The 22,899-nt window shown below is 41.9% G+C and overlaps 2 protein-coding genes across 16 annotated transcripts in view; one reads left to right on the top strand and one right to left on the bottom strand.

Moving 5' to 3' along the window:
* Positions 1 to 14,755, top strand: part of tbc1d8 (TBC1 domain family member 8) — a 31,665-nt gene extending 16,910 nt beyond the window's left edge. Inside the window, exons 6-20 of the mRNA XM_015038878.1 lie at positions 840 to 1,047; positions 3,000 to 3,197; positions 5,672 to 5,821; positions 5,935 to 6,085; positions 7,770 to 7,984; positions 8,726 to 8,843; positions 9,934 to 10,219; positions 10,350 to 10,497; positions 11,066 to 11,164; positions 11,279 to 11,347; positions 11,433 to 11,703; positions 11,787 to 11,852; positions 11,932 to 12,018; positions 12,109 to 12,227; positions 12,969 to 14,755. Coding sequence (XP_014894364.1) covers positions 840 to 1,047; positions 3,000 to 3,197; positions 5,672 to 5,821; positions 5,935 to 6,085; positions 7,770 to 7,984; positions 8,726 to 8,843; positions 9,934 to 10,219; positions 10,350 to 10,497; positions 11,066 to 11,164; positions 11,279 to 11,347; positions 11,433 to 11,703; positions 11,787 to 11,852; positions 11,932 to 12,018; positions 12,109 to 12,227; positions 12,969 to 13,340 — 2,557 coding nt within the window. The 3' untranslated portion in view covers positions 13,341 to 14,755. The remainder of the gene's footprint in view (positions 1 to 839; positions 1,048 to 2,999; positions 3,198 to 5,671; positions 5,822 to 5,934; positions 6,086 to 7,769; positions 7,985 to 8,725; positions 8,844 to 9,933; positions 10,220 to 10,349; positions 10,498 to 11,065; positions 11,165 to 11,278; positions 11,348 to 11,432; positions 11,704 to 11,786; positions 11,853 to 11,931; positions 12,019 to 12,108; positions 12,228 to 12,968) is intronic.
* LOC106951376 (nebulin-like) overlaps positions 14,446 to 22,899 on the bottom strand; it is a 29,775-nt gene continuing 21,321 nt past the window's right edge. For 11 of the 15 annotated variants that reach the window (XM_015038865.1, XM_015038864.1, XM_015038863.1 and 8 more), the window contains 8 exons: positions 20,689 to 20,781; positions 19,565 to 19,657; positions 19,061 to 19,168; positions 18,630 to 18,816; positions 17,382 to 17,474; positions 16,292 to 16,432; positions 16,093 to 16,196; positions 14,446 to 15,245 (listed from right to left, as the gene is read on the bottom strand). In XM_015038865.1, coding sequence (XP_014894351.1) covers positions 15,072 to 15,245; positions 16,093 to 16,196; positions 16,292 to 16,432; positions 17,382 to 17,474; positions 18,630 to 18,816; positions 19,061 to 19,168; positions 19,565 to 19,657; positions 20,689 to 20,781 — 993 coding nt within the window. In that variant the 3' untranslated portion in view covers positions 14,446 to 15,071. Of the gene's footprint in view, positions 15,246 to 16,092; positions 16,197 to 16,291; positions 16,433 to 17,270; positions 17,292 to 17,343; positions 17,475 to 18,629; positions 18,817 to 19,060; positions 19,169 to 19,564; positions 19,658 to 20,688; positions 20,782 to 22,899 lie in introns of those variants that run through there. The other 4 variants (XM_015038877.1, XM_015038875.1, XM_015038876.1 and 1 more) reach the window with 4 other exon arrangements.

The raw sequence follows: 22,899 nt of genomic DNA, 5'->3' as shown, positions 1-22,899 counted from the left end.
GAATGGGGGCGACTGCTCTAGGGGAGAACAAAAAAAAAAAACTTAAAAAAAAAAAAAAAAAAAAAACGTTTATAAAAATGTCGCTGAGACTTTCAAGGTAAAAAGCAAAGAGTGCTGACGTTGTGCCTCGGAAACATACTAAATATAGACCACAGACGTCTTTGTGTTTTGTTTAATTGCAACAATAAAAAAAGCTGAAGCTACGTCAGATAGAAATATGTTACAGATTCTCAATAAGATTTAGTTCAGGGCTGCTGAACTTTGACTGGGCCACCGTCCTGAAGGAAGGTGAAGCTCTGCTCCAGTCTGAAATCTTGTACAGCTTGACACGTTTTCTTCCAGCATCATGTAGTCTGTATCTTCACCCACTTTCCCCTTAAATACTTTAATCACATACATTAAATTTTGCAATAGGTCTGTCGTAATTCATTTTTCTTGCGGGACTTTTCTGTCAGGTAAAAGTTTCAATAGGACTCAAACATTTTTATTCTGTTCTGTGACTCGAAGCGGTTGAGGCTACCGCTAACACTAATAAACACTTGCTAGCTAACTTTTGGTGTCTAAAATTTGCAAGCGTAAATTATTGCCAGCTGGCTGAATGATGCTCATCTTTGCCACCGGCTAACTTCTGTTGCCAAACAATACGACAATATAAAATATGACATTTTCTTTTGTACACTTCTGTTGGGACACAGGTCTTAAATTTCATTCATAGTGGTCTTAAAAAAGTGCATCCCTCTTATTTCTATTTTTCAAGACAGTTTCTAAAATCCCAAAACTTTAAATCCGATCTAATTCTCAGGTTCACCTCTCTGTGACCGTCTTCTCCTCTCCTTCAGGATCTTGGAGGAACAGGCGATTAGAGAGTTCGTCTTGGCCTTGTTCCGGCTCCCGCGCTCGGAGAAGCTGTACGAAGTGGCGCCGTGCTCGGTGTGGACGCCGCACAGCCGCTCCCACACGGCCGGGACGCTCTACACCACCGACAGCTATCTGTGTTTCTCCAGCAGAGAGGAGGGCAGCTGCACTCTGCTCATCCCCCTCTCTGAGGTACCGAACATGTCGACTTCTGCTTCTGTATGTAGATTGTTGGACAAACCTGACCAAATAATTGCTGTATGATGTTCTTACAGAAGAAAAGCCAGCTTTTAATCAACACACAGTTTTTCGTTATTACAAAATGCTGGGCTTGAAAAGATTAATCATTCTTATTGTATATATGTACAGTTATCTTAGCCAGTCTGCCTTGTTGTTGAGCTTTAATGGACCTATACTGGTATTATCCATTCCAACTTCTCTTTAACAACTATAAGTAATAATATTGAAAATATTTTTTCTGCCTTCAGTAAGTTTTCATATTAAGAGTGGAGGTGACGTCACACTGTGTGTGAGAGAACGCTACTCTTTCAACCAAATCTAGGATATTTTCACCAGAAACGCGCCAGACAGACGCACACTTTGTAAAGGTGAACGACTATTTATGTAACGGGTTTGTTCTGATGTTATTTTTTCTGTCTCCTGAACCTGCTGTGTCATTTGTAGGTTGAGTTAATACAACATTAGCTGGACCTGTTGGCTTTAGTGGTGTTTGTTGGTTATAAGAAAATCTGACTTTTGAGTTTCCAGTTGATCGAACGGCCGTTTCCGGCCATCATCTGCAAGTTGAGGCTTTAAAATGTGAACGTCTTCATGTGACTCTATTGGAACTGAATCAGTATAGAGGATTGTTTTTTCTGGTTTTGTATGATTTCCTTTGTTCAAGCTCATCTCTATTGAAGCCTGTGAGGTTTTCATTTATTCCCGACAGCGGCACCTCTGTGGGCAGAGAGACTTTTTATCTAAACAAAACCTTATTTATGTGAGCAGTTTATTTTCAGGAGAACTTGTGTTTACTTTGCCGGGTGCTGGTTAAAGAGTAACACGCAGGTCCTTCATGTGGTTGGTAATGTTTGCCAACTCACGCCTTCCACTTTTTCACAGAAGGTAAAGTTTATGAGTTAAATTATCTTCTTGAGTTCTAAAAGGAAACGTACATGCAAAGAAATCTGAACGCTCATCCATTTTTAAACAAATACTCGCCGCTTTGTTATCCTGAATCTCTATTTTACATCAGTAATGATTAAATTCACGCTTGTTTTGTTACGGTGTCAGTGGATTTAGTGTAAGCAAAACTTATAGTTAAAGATTTCCCATCAGCCTTGTAGCTTCCAAATAGTTTTTTTTTCCAAATAGATTATGCTTGTGACTCTCCACATGCTAGTGAGTACACTGTAGCTTACTTTAGCATTGATGCTAATTTTTAGCATCAGCTGGTTTCCAACGGACGGGCACAGTTTGGCAGGCCCCGCTTAAATTTCTTCAGAAATTTTCCAGTTTTATTTATTGTTTAGTTTATTATATTGGATATTTAAAATATCTTTCAGTTTCAGTGTCAATTATAATTAAAAAATTATTGATCTTTGAGAATGTGTTCTTGGATTTTTATGCCATTAGTGTTATATTACTTGAAAATGTTTATATAATAAATAAACATTATTGTTCATTGCAATAAATTCTGGGACAATTTATCATCCAGCAAAATTTGCTATTGTGACAGGCATAGGCCAGATAATTTTTTTTAATTTTCCTGCGTCACGTTTGCATTTTTGTATTTTATTTAAATTATTTTTAAGGAACAAAGTATAAGAATGAGCTCATTTAGTTTTAGCTGAAGTGCTAATCAGTTAGTTAGAAGAGCTGTTATATTAGGATCTATTTTTATTTCTTGAATTATAATCAAATCCTCTGTAGTAAAATTTTAAACAGCAATATTGATCTCTTTAAAATGCTAATAAGTTTTATAGATCAGCTGGATTCATGTAACTAAGAACAAGATATTTTTTTTAACTCGGGGTGATTCCCCGTCTTTCCGTTTCGCACATAAAGGTAGGAAGAAATCTGCTGTTTTAGGTTCCGTGTGGAGAAATTGATTCCATTTTCCTTCATTTTTTCCCCCCAACCAGGTTTTGTCCATAGAAAAAGCGGAGAGCACCAGCTCCCTTCCCAACCCGGTCATCGTGAGCATGCGGACCAAAAAGGCCTTCCAGCTGATCGACCTGCAGGACCGCGACGACCTGGTGGAGAGCATGAACTCCAGGCTGCGCGCGCTGCAGTGGAAACACTCCGTGTTTCGCAGCAGGAAAGACAGCAGGAGGAGTGTGGTGAGAATGTCAGCAAAACCGTTTCACCGTTCTGTGATTTACTTTCCCTTTAATTATTTCACGTCGGAGCTTTTCGCATAGCGTTCCAAGCTACACATCTGCATCTCGTCGTCGCTGCATTTCTACTTCTGTGGGTGTTTATCTAAAAGTGCACATATCAGTAATACTTTGAGAGCACGTAGATGTATTTAATGTAGCTTTAGATCTGAGATTTTAATTGGAGCGCAGCAGTAGTAGTTAAAACCTGCTGAGAGGAAGAGGCCCTCATTATGGACAGTGCTAAACAGACCGACAAAGCCACTCTGACGTCGGCAGCAAACACACTTGACATTTGGAAGAGAAGCATATGAAGTTTTTGATTTAACGCTGTGAATTGTTCTTCTCTTGCACAAATATGCACTTTCACAATCGAAAAACTGTTTTGTGTGTTTTTTTTTAATCTCAGATATTCTCTGCTCCCTCTCAAACGTTTGTTCCTGTGCTCACAATGTATAAATATATTTTGCTGCCATTTAATTCTTCTCCTCATGGTTTAATTTTCTTGGCGGGCATAAAATCTGCGATTTCACATCTCTATTTTTGCACTTGCAGATTGTCCCTGCTCCCTCTTGTGAAGTTGTAAATCTGCCCGACAACAGTTGCAGAAAATACAATGTGTGACTTTAGCATCACTCCCGACTTTGGGGCATTTGTGCCGTGTTCATGGAGAGATTCTCATGTAGCGAGCAGAAGATATTTCTGCGGGATGCATTCAGTCTGAAACAGTCCAGAGACGGCACAGCATGTCTATACACAGACATAGGAGTATAATATCTGAGAGTTTTTAACTTGAAAATACACAATCTAAGATTTTTCAAAGTAAAAAGTCCCTGTATCCTGCTTTCTCTTTAAATTTGTGAATTGCCATTAAGCAACAAAAGCCTCGTTAACTAACGATTCCATAAAAGTGCACACAGAAGCAGACCTGAAAGTTCAGACAGGCGTTTCGTAGGATGTGAAAGTGTTGGATGAATCAGCATCGGTGTTGAGATGCATTGTGCGGTTGAAGCAGGACGACACTTGATAGCAGGTTCATGAGGACGGACCGCAGCGAGGTTTCACAAATATTTTTTTAGGTAAAGTAAAAATTCCATCTTTTTTTTTAATCAAGCATTTTACAAATCTCAAAGAATCTGTAAGCAGTGTAGAATAATTCAGTCCAGGTTAAAAAAAATATTTCCATATGCGACATATTTAAGCTGATTATTAGATGCTTGAAACCACCAAAAAACAATAAAATGTTGCCACGGGACGTGACTCGTTACCACAGGAGTCCCACACGGTTGAGTACTCGGACCACTTGTCTTTCCCATAAACTCTACATCATGTCATTTGACCACATCATCTGATCACATGTCTCCTCATAGCTGCGATACGCTGACAGCGTCCAGCGGGCAAATACACGAACATAAACAAGACAGACTTTGTTCTGGCAATTTTAATATTCCAATGTCTCACACTACCAGAGACTAAATAGAAAATTTCCTTGAGATGTCAAATACTAAGATACTTTTGTGAGCACACACAAAAAGCAGTTTTTGATACAGATGCAGGCAGCTTGTTGAATATATCTTTAAATATATCTTCTATAATTCTACTATTGGACAAATTAATCAGAATGTTAAGTCAAGATATCAGAAAAAGAAAACATGTCCAGATTTAAAATTGTTCGAGACGTCATTTTAGTTTGGCCTAGTTTTTACTTTCAAGATATTTGCAATTTAATTTGCACAAGTCGACTTTTATCTCCCACCTTAAAATAGATTTTATATGATTTTAGTATTGACGCCATTAAAGGTGTCTTCAATTAGAATTATGACTGTCAGAACAAAAAGTAGCTTTTGGGTCAGTCATAATTTAGTTAATTGTTGATGTCTGAAATGTATGCTTCAGATGGTCAGAAATTTATCGTAGATATCTTAAATTAATATCCGACATCACTTAAAGTAGCCAGAATTTAATTGGAGATATCGCATATATCTCTAATAATCCATTGGCTTTTTATGCTAAAATGGCCTTCCATACAGGTGCTGCCATGCGATTGGCCGGTTCGCCAGCCGGGTCTAACCGAACTCTACCTGATAAAGAACTACTTTGATTTTTATAGATATTTTATGACAGTTTTGTTGCAGTAAAGCTTCTGCTTAGAGGAAGCGAACCGTTTTATGGAGATGCAATGTCGAACATTTCGAACGCAGGTTTCTGCTTTTGAAGCAGTTTTTCTCCGTTTCACATCATCACTTCCTGTCTGACTGCGAGGCGGCTGGTTTGCTCCTTATGACTGGGATTTCTTCTTTCGGCTTGTTTTGCTTTTATTTACCTCTGTTAGTTTCAAAATTGAGAACCTGTCGAAAACAGCTGCTCTCTGACATGAACGCCTAAAATTCAACGGCGCTGACAGAGCTCAAACGTAGCATCTCCACTGCCTCCCTCAGTCCTCCCCGACTCCCTACTACACCTTCTACTACGACACCGGCCTGTCGGACGAGGAGGAGGTGGAGGAGCAGGTCCTCCGCAACACCGTCAACAGCGAAGCTCTCATGACGGCCTTCCACCAGAGCCGGCCGGGAGACAACGGCAACAAGGTGAGAAGAAGAAGAAGAAAAATGCTTCTCTCTGTGATTCCCCGCCGTCCCTTAAATCAGCGTCTCTTAAAAACTCCTTTTTGTTCGTAAGAGTGTTGGTTTGTTTCTGTCAGAGCATGGAGCCGGTGAAGGAGCGGCTGTGGGACGACCATTTCACGGAGTTTGGCCGCGGCGTTCACATGTTTCGCACCGAGAAGATCCAGAAGCTGGTCGCCATGGGGATCCCAGAGTCGCTGCGAGGGGAGCTGTGGATGACATTTTCTGGTAAGAGGAGGCTGAAGAAGAGCTGGAGGGAAGGATGTGGACTTTAAAGGTTTAATGTTGATGCTCAGCACCCTAAGAAGGTATTTATACATCTGTTAAAATAAATCAAGTTTTCATTTTTGTAGCATCTAGAACGCCGACGAATTATTTTAGTAATCAGTTATTCTCACGATTATTCGCACGAGTGATGTTTAAATTTCTGTAGATTTTTTTATTTAACCAAATGAACTAAACTAAATAAGTTTCAAATAAGAAATATAATCATTTTATTGCCTAAAATGCTGGACTTTAGCGTTCTCTCGGTGAATTTGAACTGGGTGAAGCTAAAACTTTACCTCACGAGGAGATTTGGGTAGAACATTTTTACAGATAAATCTTAAATGCAAAATGTGTGCAGCTTTTGTGCACTGTTGGATTGACTTCTGCTCCTTTTTTGAGTTCATTCAACAATCAATCAATTACTAAATTAGTTGATAATCGAATAATCACGATTAATTCAATTGGTTGTTTCAGCCCCAGTAGCATCAGCTGAAACATCTGGAAAATACTGAAACGTTTATTACATTTATTAGTTTTCCGAACTGTGATGTCCAAACTTGTTTCTGTGTTTTGGATCATTGTTTTGCTCAAAAATCCAGTGATGACTTATTTTCAGTCTTTTTGTGGATTCTACTAGTTTTTATTTAAAATCTACTTGCATTTCAAAGACTAATTGACACTTTGCATGTGCTGTGTCACAGCTCATTTATACCCCAGGAAAACGATGTGCTGCAGCTTTAAGGTTCCTAGATGAAACTGAAACAATAACTCATGGATTAAATCTGCTCAAAGTGCTAAATTTTCAGTACAACTACAAAAAGAAATCTGAATTTGTTGCAAGAATTTATTTTTTAAGCAAATCAACTGATGGATCTGTGGGGGGAGGAAGATTTTGAGGACACTGCACATTTTGGAAAAACATTTCTTTGTTTGGGCCTGCAGAGTTTGAGCTCTTCGATAAAGTTTTATGTCACTAAAACCACTTTATAATGACTGGATCTGCATACAGAGAGAAGTGCAGATGGAGATGGGTTCCTACCTTCACATCCTCTTCTTTCCTTCGGATTCAGAGCCCATGGCACCTTTCCAACTAGATCTGAAGTCGGCAGGTTCATTTTGGTCTGTGGTCACTTCCTGTGTTCAGTCACACTTCCTCAGCGAGCAGTGAAGGAGAACTGGTTCGAAAAAAAAAAAACTGAAACTGAGTAGAAGATGTACCTGTCATGCAAATTTTTCATTGAATATTTCCTCTTAGGAAGACCAAATCAAAGTGTGAGAAGTGTTTTCAAGGAAAAGATTAAGTTTTGTTTCCAAAATTGTAGCTTTTAAACAGTGTCTGCTGTTAGCTGAGGAACAGGCATCAATGTTTCTGTAATTTTCCAAATGTGGGAATACTGATGTGCCCTGAGGCGGGTGAAGAGTAACGGTGTGACGTCACCGAAATCTGTCCTGTCCTGATCGTCTGGTCCGCCTTATGAAGCTGAAGCGGTGAATTCTCCATTGTTTTTCAGTTCAGAAGCCACACCATGCGTGTCGGGAACCGCGCCATATTCATCAGTCGCTTCCTTCGGCGGTGCAGCGAAGCATGACGTGACGTCAGCGTAGTGAGAGCTGTTTTCTCGTCTCCCCATCTGTTTCTGTGCAGATGCGTGCTCCGAGCTGGACTCCCACCAGGGCTACTACGCCGGCCTGGTGCAGAAGTCGATGGGCCACAGCAACCTGGCTACGGATGAGATCGAGCGCGACCTGCACCGCTCGCTGCCGGACCACCCGGCCTTCCAAAACCCCACCGGCATCGCCGCGCTCAGGCGAGTCCTCACCGCCTACGCTCACCGCAACCCGAAGATCGGATACTGTCAGGTAACGGATGTAGACTGAGCAGTTCTAGAGCGTTGAGCGCCAAAGTCCTTATTCGCCTTGAACCTTTTCAAACGTTGATGCAGCAATAAATACAAAGTAGTTTCTAATTGTGGAGTGGAATTAAAAAAAGCCCGCGCATCCTTGATAAAAGTTTACATTCATGTATGTAATATTGAAGCCTTACAACGTCTCAAATTAATTAATTAAAATGTAAGTTGGCCTTAAATACATTAATCAGATCTTAATTTTTGAGGTAGCAGGACTATTTAACCTCATATTCAATGTGTTTTGTTTTTCTTGTGAGGCTTCTCCGTTAGCCAAACGTTTGAGTCGCATGCAGAAATATTTATTGCGTTCTGTGACTCGAAGTGGTGGTGGCTACCGCTAACTAGCTGCTAGTTTACCCCTGCTATCTACCTAGCTAGCCAGTTAGTTTTTTTTTTTGTGGGAGTGTAAATTAGTTGGACGATGTTCATTTTTGCCACTGGATCAATTCTGTTCCGAACCTGTTCAAGGCTTCATTCGTTCTACACAAAAAACTTGTTCTTCTGCTGCGTAAAATATGCTATTGGTGAAGTTTTCTGATGTTTTTGTAGTATTGTTTATTTTATTTTTGGCAAACATGTTTTCCCTCGAGTCTCTCATGCTGAATTCAATTTCTTCCTCCAGCTTTGAGTTTTCAGTTTTCCGGTCTTGAGTAACTTCTTCTTCTTCCCTCGTTGCTCTCCTCCTCCTCTGTAGTCCATGAACATCCTCGCGTCCGTCCTGCTGCTATACGCCAAAGAAGAAGAAGCTTTCTGGCTGCTGGTGGCCGTTTGTGAGAGGATGCTGCCTGACTACTTTAACCGCAGGGTCATAGGTAAGCCATCGCCAGGAGATGTTTATTGTGTTGTGGTTTAAATTTTCTAAGTCTTGCTTCTGAGACGCCAAAAACACCCAGAAAAGCTTATTTTTAGCCTTTAAGCGAAGAGGCTTATTTCCTGTTTCACAGGCTGTTCTGTTTTTTTGACCTGCCAGGTGCTTTTGAAGCAATTTCCACTTCCTTTTAATGTCCACAGGCTCCTTTCATCTTTAAAGCGGCAATGATTGCTTTCCGAGAAGCCGGCCGTGTGGCGCAGGTTGGACGGAATATAATAAGCAGGAGTCATTTTTATCCTGTTAGGTAAAAGTCTAGGAGGGGAAAAACAACAACAACAAGTTAATCTAAGTGATGAGCTGCCCGTGTAATCCATGAAGTGTATCACTGCCTCTAAAGCGCGGCGGAGCTAATGGGGGTAAAATCTGGAGCTGGACTCTGATTAACGCTGCCGGTGTTGTGCTGATGCTGCCATCTAGTGGCCAGAGTCGGAAAAAAAATGTTTTGTTTCTTAATTATAAAACTAGAACTTTTTCTTTTTTAGCTAAAATGTCTGTGGCTTTTTTTTTTTAATCATTTACAAATCCATTCATCAGAAAATGATAATGCTTATTTAAGAAATACAATAAAAACAAATGAGTAATTTATTTAATTTCTGTTTATTTTTTTGTTTTGTTACAGCAGCCAAGCATTCATAACATGTATCATTTCAAAGATATTTTATAATTTTTGTTATTTTCCCCCCCTATGCTACCTAAATATGTACAGATGGTAAATGAAGCAAAGTGACTTTTAAGAGAAGGCTAAATAATATTATTTTTAATCTGACTACTCCTTTTCATTAAAAAAATGTTCATTTTAAACTGTAAATTAAATGAATAAATAATAATAACAATAATAAAATGCATTGGCTTAAACCTTTTCCAGCCGCCAAAGTTAAAAATGAGTCACATTCACCATCCTGACTGACCGGTTCTGTAGCAGCGCCGTGCTTATTTATTTATTTTAGTCACTTTTTGAAATCATTCGTCCCTTGTGTCATCCATGTGTGGCATCTGTAAGACGTCTGGACTCTGCTGTCGTGCCCCTACAGGAGCCCAGGTGGACCAGTCTGTGTTTGAGGAGCTGATCAGGGAGCGCCTGCCGGAGCTGGCGGAGCAGGTCCCTGACCTGTCCACGCTGTCCTCCGTCTCCCTGTCCTGGTTCCTCACCCTCTTCCTCAGCGTCCTGCCCTTCCAAAGCGCCGTCTGCGTGGTGGACTGCTTCTTCTTCCAGGGCATCAAATCCATCTTCCAGCTGGGCCTGGCCGTGCTGGACGCCAACGCCACGCAGCTGTCCGCCTGCACCGACGACGGCCAGGCGCTCATGATCCTCACCAGGTGGGTTCATTTTTCAGCTGATTGAGGTTTACTCATAAATCTGGGTTTCTTTATGACTTCATGCAGGACAAAAAGGAAAAAAAAAAGGGTTTTATGTTTGATTGAAGCTCCTTCATCGTTTCCTCTGCAGTTTTCTTGATCAGGTTGGGAGTGAAGAGTCGCCTTGTGTCCCCCCGCCGCCGCCGCCGCCCGCCACAGAGGAAAACAGCTGCAGCGACGCCGACGCCCCGGCTGTGAGACACATAAACATCACCGACCTCATCAGCGAGGCCTTGGGGGTGAGCGCAGAGAGAGCGTTATACAAACACATCATGTTATTGAAGGGTTTTATCAGGGCTGGTTGAGGCCGATCACCGATCTTTAAGACGCCTGATTCCGACCGACACCATTTTGTCAAAGTTGCTAAATGAAGGAAAAGATCTGTTTTTCATTTATCGCCCAACACTGAGAAAATCTGGGCAGATTTATTGTTGCACTTCTTTATTTTATACTTTCTTGTTCATATATTGTCTTTGAGGACTTTGTGTTTAATGACTTTTGTATTATTTTATTAAGCTGCACTGATCTTTAAAAATCCTTAAAATCCGATTTTGGCCAACTCAATTTTTTGTTTCGTCTGAAAAGTCGCTAAACGTAATGACAGACTAAGGGTAAAATTACTTTCTTATGTCAGTGATTTTCTTACCTCTGTGTTCTGGTCTTTGTCATACAGTTTCTGGTTTTCGTATTAGTCAATTTTACCCCTGCATTAAATTATTTCACTGACATGTACCATGTTTATCCAGTGAGACATCAGACATTTCCTTGGTGTAAAGGTTGTTTATTCATCATCTTTTCTCCTGACAGAAATTCAGAGACCTGTCGGTGCGGCACATCGAGCGTCTTCGCTGTCTGCACAGAGTCCGGGTTCTGCAGGCCCACGAAGACACCATCAAGGAAAACACTGTGAGCTGCTGATCTGTTCTTTTCAGTGAACATAAACACATCTTTGTATCCATCGATGACATTCGTTGTGCCTTGTGTGTGTGTGTGTGTGTGTGTGTGTGTGTCGCCGTGCAGCTGCGCCTGGTGTCTCCGGACGTCTCCATCTCTCCTGAGAACCTGTCCGACCTGTACGACCTCTTTAAGGTACCTCTCTCGTTCCTCCTCGGATTAAAATATCTTCTGATCTCTCCTGAATAAAAAGCGTCGTCTCCTCTGCTCCGCCCTGCAGACGGAGCACTTTATCACTCTGTACTGGGGCGACAGCAGCTCGGCGGCGGCGGCGGAAGCCGCGGCCTGGCAGCACGGCGATTCCGGTCACTCTTTCGTGGAGCGGCAGTATCGGCTGGACCGGCCGCAGTTCAAAAGCCTCTACGGGCTGCTGGCGCCGTGGCCGTCCGGGTGCAGCCAGCATATGGACACGCTCTCCAACCGCACCTTCACCCTGCTGGCCCCGGACCGGGACAACCTGGTCACCTTCAAGGACTTCGCCAGCTGGCTGGGTGGGCGGCAGAGAGCGATTCAGCTCTAGAGCCGATCGTTGGAAGACAAAACTGCCTTCCTGACCTTTTCCTTTTTGTTCCAGATACGCTGTACTGTGAGGAGCTGAATGTGAAAATAAGGTTCCTCTACCGCCTCCACATTCCTCCAGGTGATTATTAACCTGATGAAACAATGAGAGTTGCTGTCAGGACTGTGAGTGATGCGCTTGGCTCTTTGCATGCCTGCAGCTCTGACAGAGAGCGAGGATGAACCGTCCCTCAGGAGCCCCCTGCTGTCCACCAACAGGCCCCTCTACCTTAACAAAGAGACTCCAGGTTCACCAACACACACGTTTCCCTCAAAGGCTCTTCAGATACCTTATGCGTTCTCTTATAAACCAGCTCTGATTACATGTGCTCTTGCAGTTTCAGAAAGTGAAGAAGAAGAAGTGAAAGACTACCAGGAGCAGCTGAAGCAGATGCTGCAGGATTTGGTCAAGGAGAAGGAGAAAGACGCAGACAAACCTCTGCCGCTGATGAATCAGGTGCTGAAAACAAGAGCTGCTTCCAGGGCGTCTGCAGGTTCCAGCAGATGTCGTTTAAGACTTTTTAAGACCTTTTTTTTTTAAATTCTGGCCAACATGCCCCAGCTAGCCATGGCCTCCAGTCACAGAACGCAATGAGGATGTCTGTGTGCGACTCAAACTTTAGTCTAGCAGGAAAGTTCAGAGAAAAAAGAAACTTGAAGTTTAAGACATGTGATTAATGCATTTAAGGTCAAATTAGGACGTTTTAAAGCCTTACTTTAGACACACAAATTTAAGACTTTTTAAGGATGTGCGAACAGCCTGTACTTAGTTTTGTTCCTTCGCTAATGTGGAAGCTAGCTGCTAGCAGAGGTGGGCAGCATACCCAGAAATTGTAAAAGTAGCGCTACTTTAGCATAGTTTTACTGAAGTAAAAGTAAAAAGTATCAGTCTGAGAAATTACTTGAGTAAGAACAAAAAGGTAATTGGTAAAAAAAAATAAAATAAAAAGCTACTCTAGTACTGAGTAACTGATCAAAACATAAAGCATTTAATGTTTAAAAATACAGCATCACATGGAAAATAGGGTTTTGTAGAAATTTTGGTATTTTAAAAACCAAAATGAAAATTCAGATGAAAAGCAACAAAATCAGGCAAAAGGAAAATTTTTCCAAATCGTCACTAAAGTAAATGTAACTTGTTGCTGTGCAGTAACAAGTTACCCTGTGGTAAAATCGAACATCTACCCTCGTTTCACAGCGGGAGTTCATCCAGTTCTGCAAGACGCTCTACAGCATGTTCCACGGCGACCCGGAGGAGAACGACCTCTTCCAGGCCATCGCTACGGTAACCAGCCTCGTGCTGCAGATCGGCGAGGCCGGTCACCGCGAACAGACCAAAGCGTCAGAGGAGAAGCCGGCGAAACCCACGCCGCCGTCCGACGGGGCTCTGGCCGCCGACGACGAGTGGACGGTGAGCTACGCTCAGATCCTGGCCTCGCTGCTCACCGAGCAGGCGCTGGTGAACTTCTTCGAGAAGCCGGCCGACCTGACGGAAAAAATCGCAAAGGCCAAACAGAACCAGTACCAGCAGCGGGCGGGTTTGCTCACGCTGCAGAAAGGGACCAGGTGACTGTGAGAAGGACGACGGTTTGTCTGCGACGTCTGATCAAGACGGAGGCCTTACCTGTACCGTGAATCCCACAGGATGGGGCCAGAACGCCCTCCGACTCCTCCACGGTCACCACGCTCTAATCAGCCGCTCTCTACAACGTTTACACACTCTAATTACAGCATTAATTATTATACGTCCTCGATCACACCGACCCGCCTGCCTTATCAGGACATTCTACCAGTCGACCTCATGAACTGATGGGACAGATTTAAAGGCTAAAAAGAAAAGAAAAGTTTTTGTATTAATTTAGTGCTTCTGTTTCTGTCATAGGAAATGTTTCCAGATGCTCTTTTTAATTAAAGACATTTTTAAAACAATTTTCAATTCTTTTCATTGACGAGACATTTACTGGGTATTAGGTCATTGATTCACCAAGGTGTCGGGTCATCCATGCAGGGTTGGGTCAAGCAACAATTCCAGTAAAATAAGTGGTACACAACCTTTCTACATGCCAGAAAAAACACCTTTTCTGTCCTACTTTCACATAATTACACTGGGACTGCTGCAAGTTTTTAGACAGGATCAAGTTTAAGCAAAATGGACGTGGCGTCCAGGATGTTTTTGTAATGCCAGCAATTGGATGGAATCTGCCAAAAAAAATCAACCTTCTTCCATAACTATTCTAGGCCTCAAACATAAATCAGAAGGTCTGTGGGATGAGCAGGTTGATTAAAGATGATCTAAACACACTGTGCAAAAATGGTCAAATATTTTCAAGTTTGGAAAATGTCATAAATTAAGTAAAGTCCTACTGGCAAAAGCTGTGTGTACAAACCATGAACAGGTTGGGCGCCAATAATTGTGGGGACTGGTGAAAATCGAATCTCAACACTGGAACTGTTCACACTGAATACTCCAATAAAAGCCTTGATTTATACATAAATTCAGATAAATTTCTGTTTTTTACATTCCTTTCCACTGATTCCAATCAAGAAAACAGTTAAGTTGGTTAAATCTCTATAGGACTCTTTTTTTTCTTAGTGAGCTGGTCAATTTCCAGTAACCACATTTTTGGATGTGAATAAAAGTGATGGATACAAAAGAAAAGGAGGAGGCAGAATGCTGCAGGAGGTTGTGTGCTTTATTAACTACTGATTAAACGTAGAGGACGGCCTTCAGTCAGGACCCAAATAATCGGAAGAAACAAAACACACATAAAATGCTATCAGCCAGCCTTCGGTTCAAAAGGAGGCTTAACTCATACAACTCTTTTGGAGAGGTTTGATCATGGAGGATAAGTGGCACAACTAACTCTTATTCACTAAACTCATTCAGATCTTAGTCATTACTGGGTCTAGTCAGGGTTCTCAGAAGGAAACGGCGGCTCGGGACAAAAACGATACATTAAATTACGGCATCAAATCGTTGAAATGTACAAAACAGTGGGAGGGTCAGGTTGTCGTGTTTCCCCGCAGCGGGGGTCTTGGAACGATCTGAAACAGTCCGTCATCTATAGCAGGCGTGTTGTGTTGAACCAGTGTTAAAACGTCACGTCATGAAGCTTATGTCACATCCACAGGAGGCACGGCAACGGACTAAACGAGAAGCACGGCACAATTCAAATACTGTCAAAGAGCAACAAAACGGTGAAAAGCTACAGATTGGGTTGGGGACGGCGGGAGGACCGGCCAGCTTGCCCTGTGGATGGGTCTCGCCCACTCTGGAGGGACGATGGGCGGGCTTCGTCTCTTAGATGGCTTCCACGTAGTTGGCGGGCAGCATGCCGGTCTTGCCGGTGCGCTGCACGGTGCCGTACATCCAGCCCTCGTCGATGGACTGCACGTTGACGATGACGTCGCCGTCTTTGAACGACACCTCGTCGCTGTCTGCCGCCATGTAGTCGTACATGGCGCGCACGGTTTTCTGCAGGAAACAAAGAGACGGAGGGGTCTGAGAAGAGTCTGAGGAGTTTTTTCACGTTCAGAACCGAGGAAGGTTTGTTTTTTGGACGACGATCTTCGAGGGCCTAAAACGGAAATCCAGTATACAGTTTGACTTAAAAGCTCACATGTAGGCATCAGATGAATGAATGTCTTCATATTTGACTTTTAGGGATAGATTCAAACTTTTTTTATATATTATATTCAGCGTCAATGACTGGCAGTGGGAATTAGGGAACTAAATTTAAACTAGTGCCAAAATGATTGATTTCAGCACTAGTTGATGATTTTTGAAATAATTGTCAACTAATGCAGATTCAAGAATGTGTCTTTTGTTGAAAGAACAAGACTCAGCAAGAATTAAGCAAAAACTACAAAAATATCTACATTTAGCAATTAAAATGAAAAAAAAAAAAAAAAGTTGTCTGTAAATATGTTCAACCCAAAACTTAACTGGACGAAATTCACCCGGTTCAAATTACTGCACACTTTACACTCCTTAGTCAGTTCATCTATAGTCAACAGGTCAGCCTTACACTGTACTGATAAGTCGAGCATAAAGGGCTGAGGTTTTCACAGGTTGGTAAATTTTGATCTGATTAATCGATGAATTGATCGATACCTAGAATAGTTTAAATATGTATATAATTCTTATTCTTCAAAAATCACTGTATATGTATATTTTAATATCATTCCACCATAAGAAAAAGTAAAGTAAACCCTTAAATGAACACAGCATTAATTCCCATGTGTTCACGTAAACATGTGAGCTGAACTTATTCCTCCTGAAGTGTCTCTGGTGTTTCCAGAGGCGACTGCGTCCTACTGACCCCAGTGGTGGACGGGTGTGAGGGGACGGAGGAGACGGTGGTCTGCTGGGTGGCCACGGACGATGACCTCTGCTGCACCTCCACGGTCCTGGTCTGCTGGTAGCCTGCAGATATCCGACAAACGGCCGTGTAAGGGACATTCGCAGCACGAATAAAGCTCAAAACCGAAAACGGCTAAAGTGTCTCATTTGATTGTGACCCGTGGAGCTGGCCATGAAGCCGTTGCTGTAGAGAGACAGGTGGTGGTCGACGTCCTGCGACACCTCGGACTTCTCGTCGGCCATCCCGCTCAGGGCGCTGGTGGAGCGGGAGTGCTCCTTGCTGCGGCGCTGCGCTTGCACTGTCGGGTCGGAGCGGGAGAAACGAGCGGGACGTTTGAAACACGTTTAGACCAACAGCAAACTATTCACAACTGAACTTTTACATACGCTTATATTTATTTTGCTTTACAAGGGAAGACCGACTTATATTTGGTAAGAGACAATTTAGATTACGTAAATATTTTATAGGGTTCCTATTTTCATTAGTTTCACTTTTCTAGACTATTTAGAGGTGATTTATTTTTTGTATTTAATTAAGAAATATAAAATAAAAAAGTTCACTATATATTTGATGTTTCTAAAAGTGGGGAGGCTTTTATCATGGAACACTGAAAGAATAGAAAACAAAACAACAAATCAATAAACAAAAAAGGAAAGGAAGGATTCAAAGGGAGGAAGGAGAGGAAAAAAAGCAAAGACAAAAGAGGAAAGAATGAATAGTAAAAGTGATCAAAGAGAACAGAAGATATGAAGGACACGAGGAGAGAAATAAAAAGGATAAACACCAGGAAATAAATTAGGGAAGGAAAGAAAGGAAGGACACAGGGAAGGAAAAATGGTAAGGAGTGAGAAAACAACGATGGAGAGAGGAAGAAAAGACAGAAAGAGAAATGGTAAAACATTCGGAAGAAGTGAAAGTAAACAAGAGCACAAAGCAAAAAAAACAGAAATGAAGGCATGAGAGCAGGAAGAAAGGAAGACAAACAATAAAATATACAAGAAAGAAAGGAAAGGAAGACATAAAAACATAAGAGGGAAGGAAAGGCAACATGGATAAAAAAATCATAAAAGTACAATTTTTTCCACACTCTTCTTTTTGCATATCTGTAAAATCACCAATGCTAATCAATTTAATACTTTCCAGACTGAGTATTATTCCTGTTTTTTCTTTTGTTTATTAAATCCAAACCTCCGTCTTTTATTGATGAACCGGTTTAAATAGTTTTCCTCTCTGGATGTGACTCTCACCTGACATCATGTGCAGACTCCTGGACTGGATGTTGTCCTCTGCTGGGTCGTAGTCGAACACGGAGCCGGGATTGGTGCGCCACACGCGCAGATCTACACACACACACACACACACACACGCATGTTTGTGTTGCTATCTTTGTGGGGACTTTCCATTGACTTCCATTCATTTCTACAGCCGAAACCTTACCTTTACCCTTTCCTTAACCCTAACCATCACATACCTAACCCTAACCCTAACCAAAACTCAATTCATACCTTAGCCCTAAATCTGACCCCTGACCCAAAAACAGGGTTTCACCTTGTGGGGACCAGGCTCCGGTCCACACAAGGAGCAATTGGTCCCCACAACGTAGTATATGTCAGGAAAATCTTCCCCACAAGGTATTACAAACAAACGCACACACACACGCGCACACGTTTGAGTGGCTATCTTTGTGGGGACTTTCCATTGACTTCCAATCATTTCTACAGTTCTTCTTTACCCTTATCCTATCCCTAACCATTACATACCTAGCCCTAAACAAAACTCAATTCATTACTTTAATAAAGTAGCTGTGCTTAAAAAAAAGACCCAAACATGAAAACTACAACAAACCCATACAGTTGATCATAAAGACTGATAAGTTTGAAGTTCTGTGGTACGTAACCCGACCACGTGGTTTCCTTTACAGCTCCAATAGTTTTCCTCCAAACCAGAGTGTGGTGCAAACATTCCATTACTTGGTGTTTTATTACATTGCTTGTTATTTTAAGGCATTCACAAAATCAGCATAATTCTGATTGGTGTCAGATTTAGGATGCCTTAGCCCTAACTCTGACCCCTGACCCAAAAACAGCATTTCCCCTTGTGGGGACCAGGCTTCGGTCCCACAAGGAGGAGTGGGTCCCCACAACGTCGGATGTGTCAGGAAAATGGTCCCCACAAGGTATTATAAACAAACACACACACACACGCACACACACACACACACACACACACACAGCTAGCTACTAGAGCCAACACATAACTGACAGGAAGTGGTTCTATTTCTGCCCTCTAGTTTGTCACAGAGAAGGTAAATAAAGAAGAAACCTGCTTATTTGACACTAAGAATAGAAGCAAATCCATTTTCAAAAAGAAAATAGAAACTGTTCAGTAAACCTAGGAACCCAGAGACAATCCAAAAGTTTATGTTAGCTCATTAGCTTCAAATATTTTCTGCTGATGTCTAAATCATTTCCACCCTGGCGTTGAGCTGTCCGTACCGGTGATGGTCTCCTGGTCGTGCTCCATGGCGCGTCTCCTCTCCATCTCCACCACGCGCCGCTGGATGCCACGGTAATTGATGTCGCTGAAGTCCTGCATGTTCTTCTTGACGCGCTCCGTCACGGGGTCGGAGGTCGTGGGGGTGAAGCTGCCTTTGCTCTTCTCAAAGTCCTCGTGGTATTTTACCTGCAGGAGTCAAATCGAGGTTATTTGAGAGTTAAGCGTTTTGTTCTATGATCCTAAACTAGATCTTACTTCCTGTTCAGGGTCTGGTTTCCTGTTAGCACTGATCTGCATTTATTCAAGAGAATAAAGTAAATATCTGAGACTAACCAGGCAGACGGCTCCATCACCGAATGGCTAATTCTACTCTGTGGGTCGAACGTTGGCAGTAAATGAAAAATACGGAGAACAAATAAAAAGATCTTACTCCGGAGATGATGCGCTGCGTCTCCCTGACGCGCCTCATCTCGGGCGTGTCCAGAACGAAGGCGGCCTTGCCCTGCACCTGCCGGCGGAAGCTGTCCGAGTACAGCACCTGGATGGGGACGAGCACAGCGGGCGGACGTCAGGAATACCGACTCCGCCAACGCATCGAGAGCGGACGCACAAAAGTCAGAGGATTACTGGGAAATCAGACAAATGAATTAGCAAGGGAGATTTCTCTTTTCTTTTTATTTTCTTATTATTATTAGGAGATGAAGAGTTAGAAAAAAAAACACAGAGTTATGCTCCAATCTTCGGAGCGGGGACTTAAAAAAGATGAAACGGAGCAGTCTGGAGGACAAAAGAAGTTATGGATTAAACGTATTCGGAGAACAGTGCAGTCGGGATAATTAATGAGATTAACTAAAGCAAAAAGGGTAAAGGGGAAGTCGGCTCGGTTAGGAAAAAGGTTAAAGGGTTTTTCTCAGAGAGCGGTTCTGGAAGGTACCGAGCTAATGTTTTCCTGGTTCCGTTTGACTCGCTCCATCTCAGGAGTAAAGACCACAGGCGTTCCCTTGGCAGAACTGTCCTTATACAACACCTACAGGACAAGAAGCACATCAGAAAACTCTTAACACACCCGCCGGAGCTCACAGGTTTGGGCTCTTCGAGCGCGAACTCGTTACAAGCGAGAGAGAAAACGAGAACGCTTCTGAGGACGATGTCTGCTGGAGGAATGATAATAATAAAAAAACAGACAATCAATAAGATTTTAGATTCACTGGAATATTAAAAGTAGTTCATGGAGGAAAAAAAGCTTAGCTGCAGGTTAGGAAATATTGTATTAAAAAAGGCCAAAGAGGCAGGAATGATGTAGAAGATTAAAGGATATAAAGCAGTGGTGTCAAACTCATTTTGGTTTTGGGCCAAATCAAGATCATGAACGCTCTTAAAGGGCCGGTTGTGCCAGAATGTATTGATGAAACCTGATCACAAACTGTTAAAATAGCAACTAATTCTTCAAATTAAACAATATTACTGAACATCTTTTCAGTCCCTCCACGATTTCGTGATTCCTTTTGGGGTTTTTTACAATAAAAACCAAAGTGTTTGTAGCACTAATTTGGAAATATTATATCATCAGTTAGGGCATAGACAGCTGTTTAGTACAAGTAAGAAAGTTTTTGACAATGTTTGAGAAAAATCTGCAATAAAATCCCAATTATAATCGAAAAAAATAGGTGCAGGGATTTGTTGATTTTGTGTGAATTTCCACAATAATTCTCAAGAAACTGGAGAGACTGATTGGTATAATTTGGCAGTAAACAGATAAAAACTTAATTGATTTTATTGATAACATAATATTTTAGCACAGTCTAGAATCTAGAGGGCCACATAAAAAGCTACGGCGGGCCGGATTTGGCCCACGGACCTCAAGTTTGACACACGTGATACAAAGGAACAGGAGAGAGAAAGATGGAAATTACAGCAAAATGAGGTGGAGCTCAAGAATCTGCAGACTGAGCCTTAAATAAAGATGGATGCGATGAGGAGGGGAGAGGAGTCATGATGGAAACTACTGTCTACGCTCAAAAGGTTAGGAGCACACGGGGGTCGGCTTCGGTCCACTACCGAGCTGATGTGCCTCTGGGTTTCTCTGACCCGCTTCACCTCGGGCAGGTCCGGTATGGCCGTGCCTTGGCCCAGAGAGTCCTTGTATTTTATCTGGCAGACAGATATTGAAGGGTTGTATGCAGGGACAGAAGAAAAACACAAACAACAAAACACAAGCACACAAAGATCAACAACAGACGACGAAGCAGAGACAGACGAACAAACACAGCAAAAATAAAAAAATAGTAATAATAATAAGAATGTTGTAATAAATATCTGTTCCTGAGAAACGAAGGAAGCATGTCATGTTAGAGGAATGGTTTAGCTCATCCCGGGTGTTTCTGCGTTACAGTCACAGTCAGAAGTATCCATACACTATTCGTTGACACGAATGCCGTATCAATTCATACCTTTTCAATAAAAGCATCAATTAATTTAAAAAATAAAACCTGGGGAATTAAATGAGTAAACTGTGTACAACTTTGGTGATTTTTCAAAACAAGAACAAGTGGATAAAGTTGGAATTTACTGTAGATTTTTCTCTGAAAAGTAACTTTTTGGGAAAAATGTACTTCCAGAAGCAGCTGTAATCCTCTATACTTATTACTTGAGTAATATATTTGTTTACATTTTGGTTTTTAAAATACCAGATTCTTAGGGGTGTAGCGATACAATAATTTCACGACAAGATACAATATACAATATTCTGGTCACGATACGATATGTATCACGATATTTGTTGTTATACAATTCGCTACGATTCAGTGCATTTTTATAATTTTCTGAAAGATTTTAGGACAGAGTAATTTTAGTGACATTTTGTGTTCCATAGACTTGAATTTAGACTGAAAACTGATTAAAAGCACCAACTACACAATACCTGACTCTGATTGGACAGTCTAACAGTCTGCAGCTGGACAAAATGAGTCAAAAACGCAGTGAGAGAATTAGTTTCTGTCATTTAATTCATGTGGATTTAACATAAAACTGAAAAGTTTAAACGGTAATCCAGGAGCAGAGTGTGGAGATTATCAGCATCTGTAGACTCTCAATATGCAAATGATTGCACTTATGTTTTTTTCTTTTGGACACTATGGCTGCATTTTGGAGTAAAAATGCAGCCACAAATGCAGTCTTTTGGACTATGGGGAAAAAGGCTTTTCTACCTTGTCTCCCGGAGTTAGCCGTAGCTGTAAGCTGTTTACTACTAACTGCTAAAGTAGTGGCTCCGCCTCACCCCGTAGTGATCGACTCCCTGCAGCTACGCAGCGCCGCTATTCCCCTGCTTGGATCTCTGAGTAGCTGCCTCTCAGACTGCCAGCATCTCATAGTACTCTCAGTCTCTGATACTCTTTGTCTGTTGCTAATAAGAATGATCGATCAGCCATTGTTATCATGGAAATCCTCACTGCGCCGCGGATTCCGGCTGGGGGTTTTTCCTCTTTGTCTTCCTGCTCAAAACACAGCGCCGCTGCGCGCCCGCTTCGGATGTTATCAACCCATGTTCATTCTTCAGGTAATCCTTTATATACAGAACAGAAGCCGCTAAGCTAAAAACTAATTACGAAGTGAATGCTACCAGTCTAAATTTGCATTAATTTCGCGATTTCACTGCTTTTGCAGTTGCTCCGTTCGCGCCGCTACTCCTTTACGCTTCTCCGTTCCGCTTCTCTTTCACGGTTACTTGCGCAACTTTACTTCGTTCATCAGCAACAAAATAGAGCCCATTGTTATTTATTGAAGATTTTACATTTCCAAAAACACAGGAAACGTTTCGTTTTGTACGTTTGGAAGCTCATTCCCTCTCACATAAAAGGAAAAGCCGGGGAATGGCAGCGCTTTTGACATTTCTCTGACATTTGGAAAAATATGGTTTACTAATTTTAGGATAACTCCGGTTATACTTGGCCTATTAACACAATTTAAAAACTGGTGTAGTTTCAAATGTGCACTTTAAGCTCAAGTTGAAAGTGAGACTGAGGGAGGCGGAGTCCTGCTGGTACACCGTAACAAACTAGACGTTAAAAAGAGCTCTATGGCTATGGACCTCTATGGTCCATAGCCATAGCCCATAGCCCATAGCCATTTTTCATCCGCGATACTCGCGGGTGAAAAATCGATACTTTCCGAGGGCGGAAAATATCGATATATATCGCCGAATCGATTTATTTATCCAGCCATAGTGACTCCATGTTGGTTGGGGAGTCAAGTTACACACAGCACTTTAAA

The sequence above is a fragment of the Poecilia latipinna genome, unplaced genomic scaffold, assembly GCF_001443285.1.
Source record: "Poecilia latipinna isolate Pla-1442-1.1 unplaced genomic scaffold, P_latipinna-1.0 Scaffold456, whole genome shotgun sequence".
Lineage (NCBI taxonomy): Eukaryota > Metazoa > Chordata > Actinopteri > Cyprinodontiformes > Poeciliidae > Poecilia > Poecilia latipinna.
The sequence above is the reverse complement of the archived record's forward strand: the minus strand, read 5'-3'. Positions and strand labels throughout refer to the sequence as shown.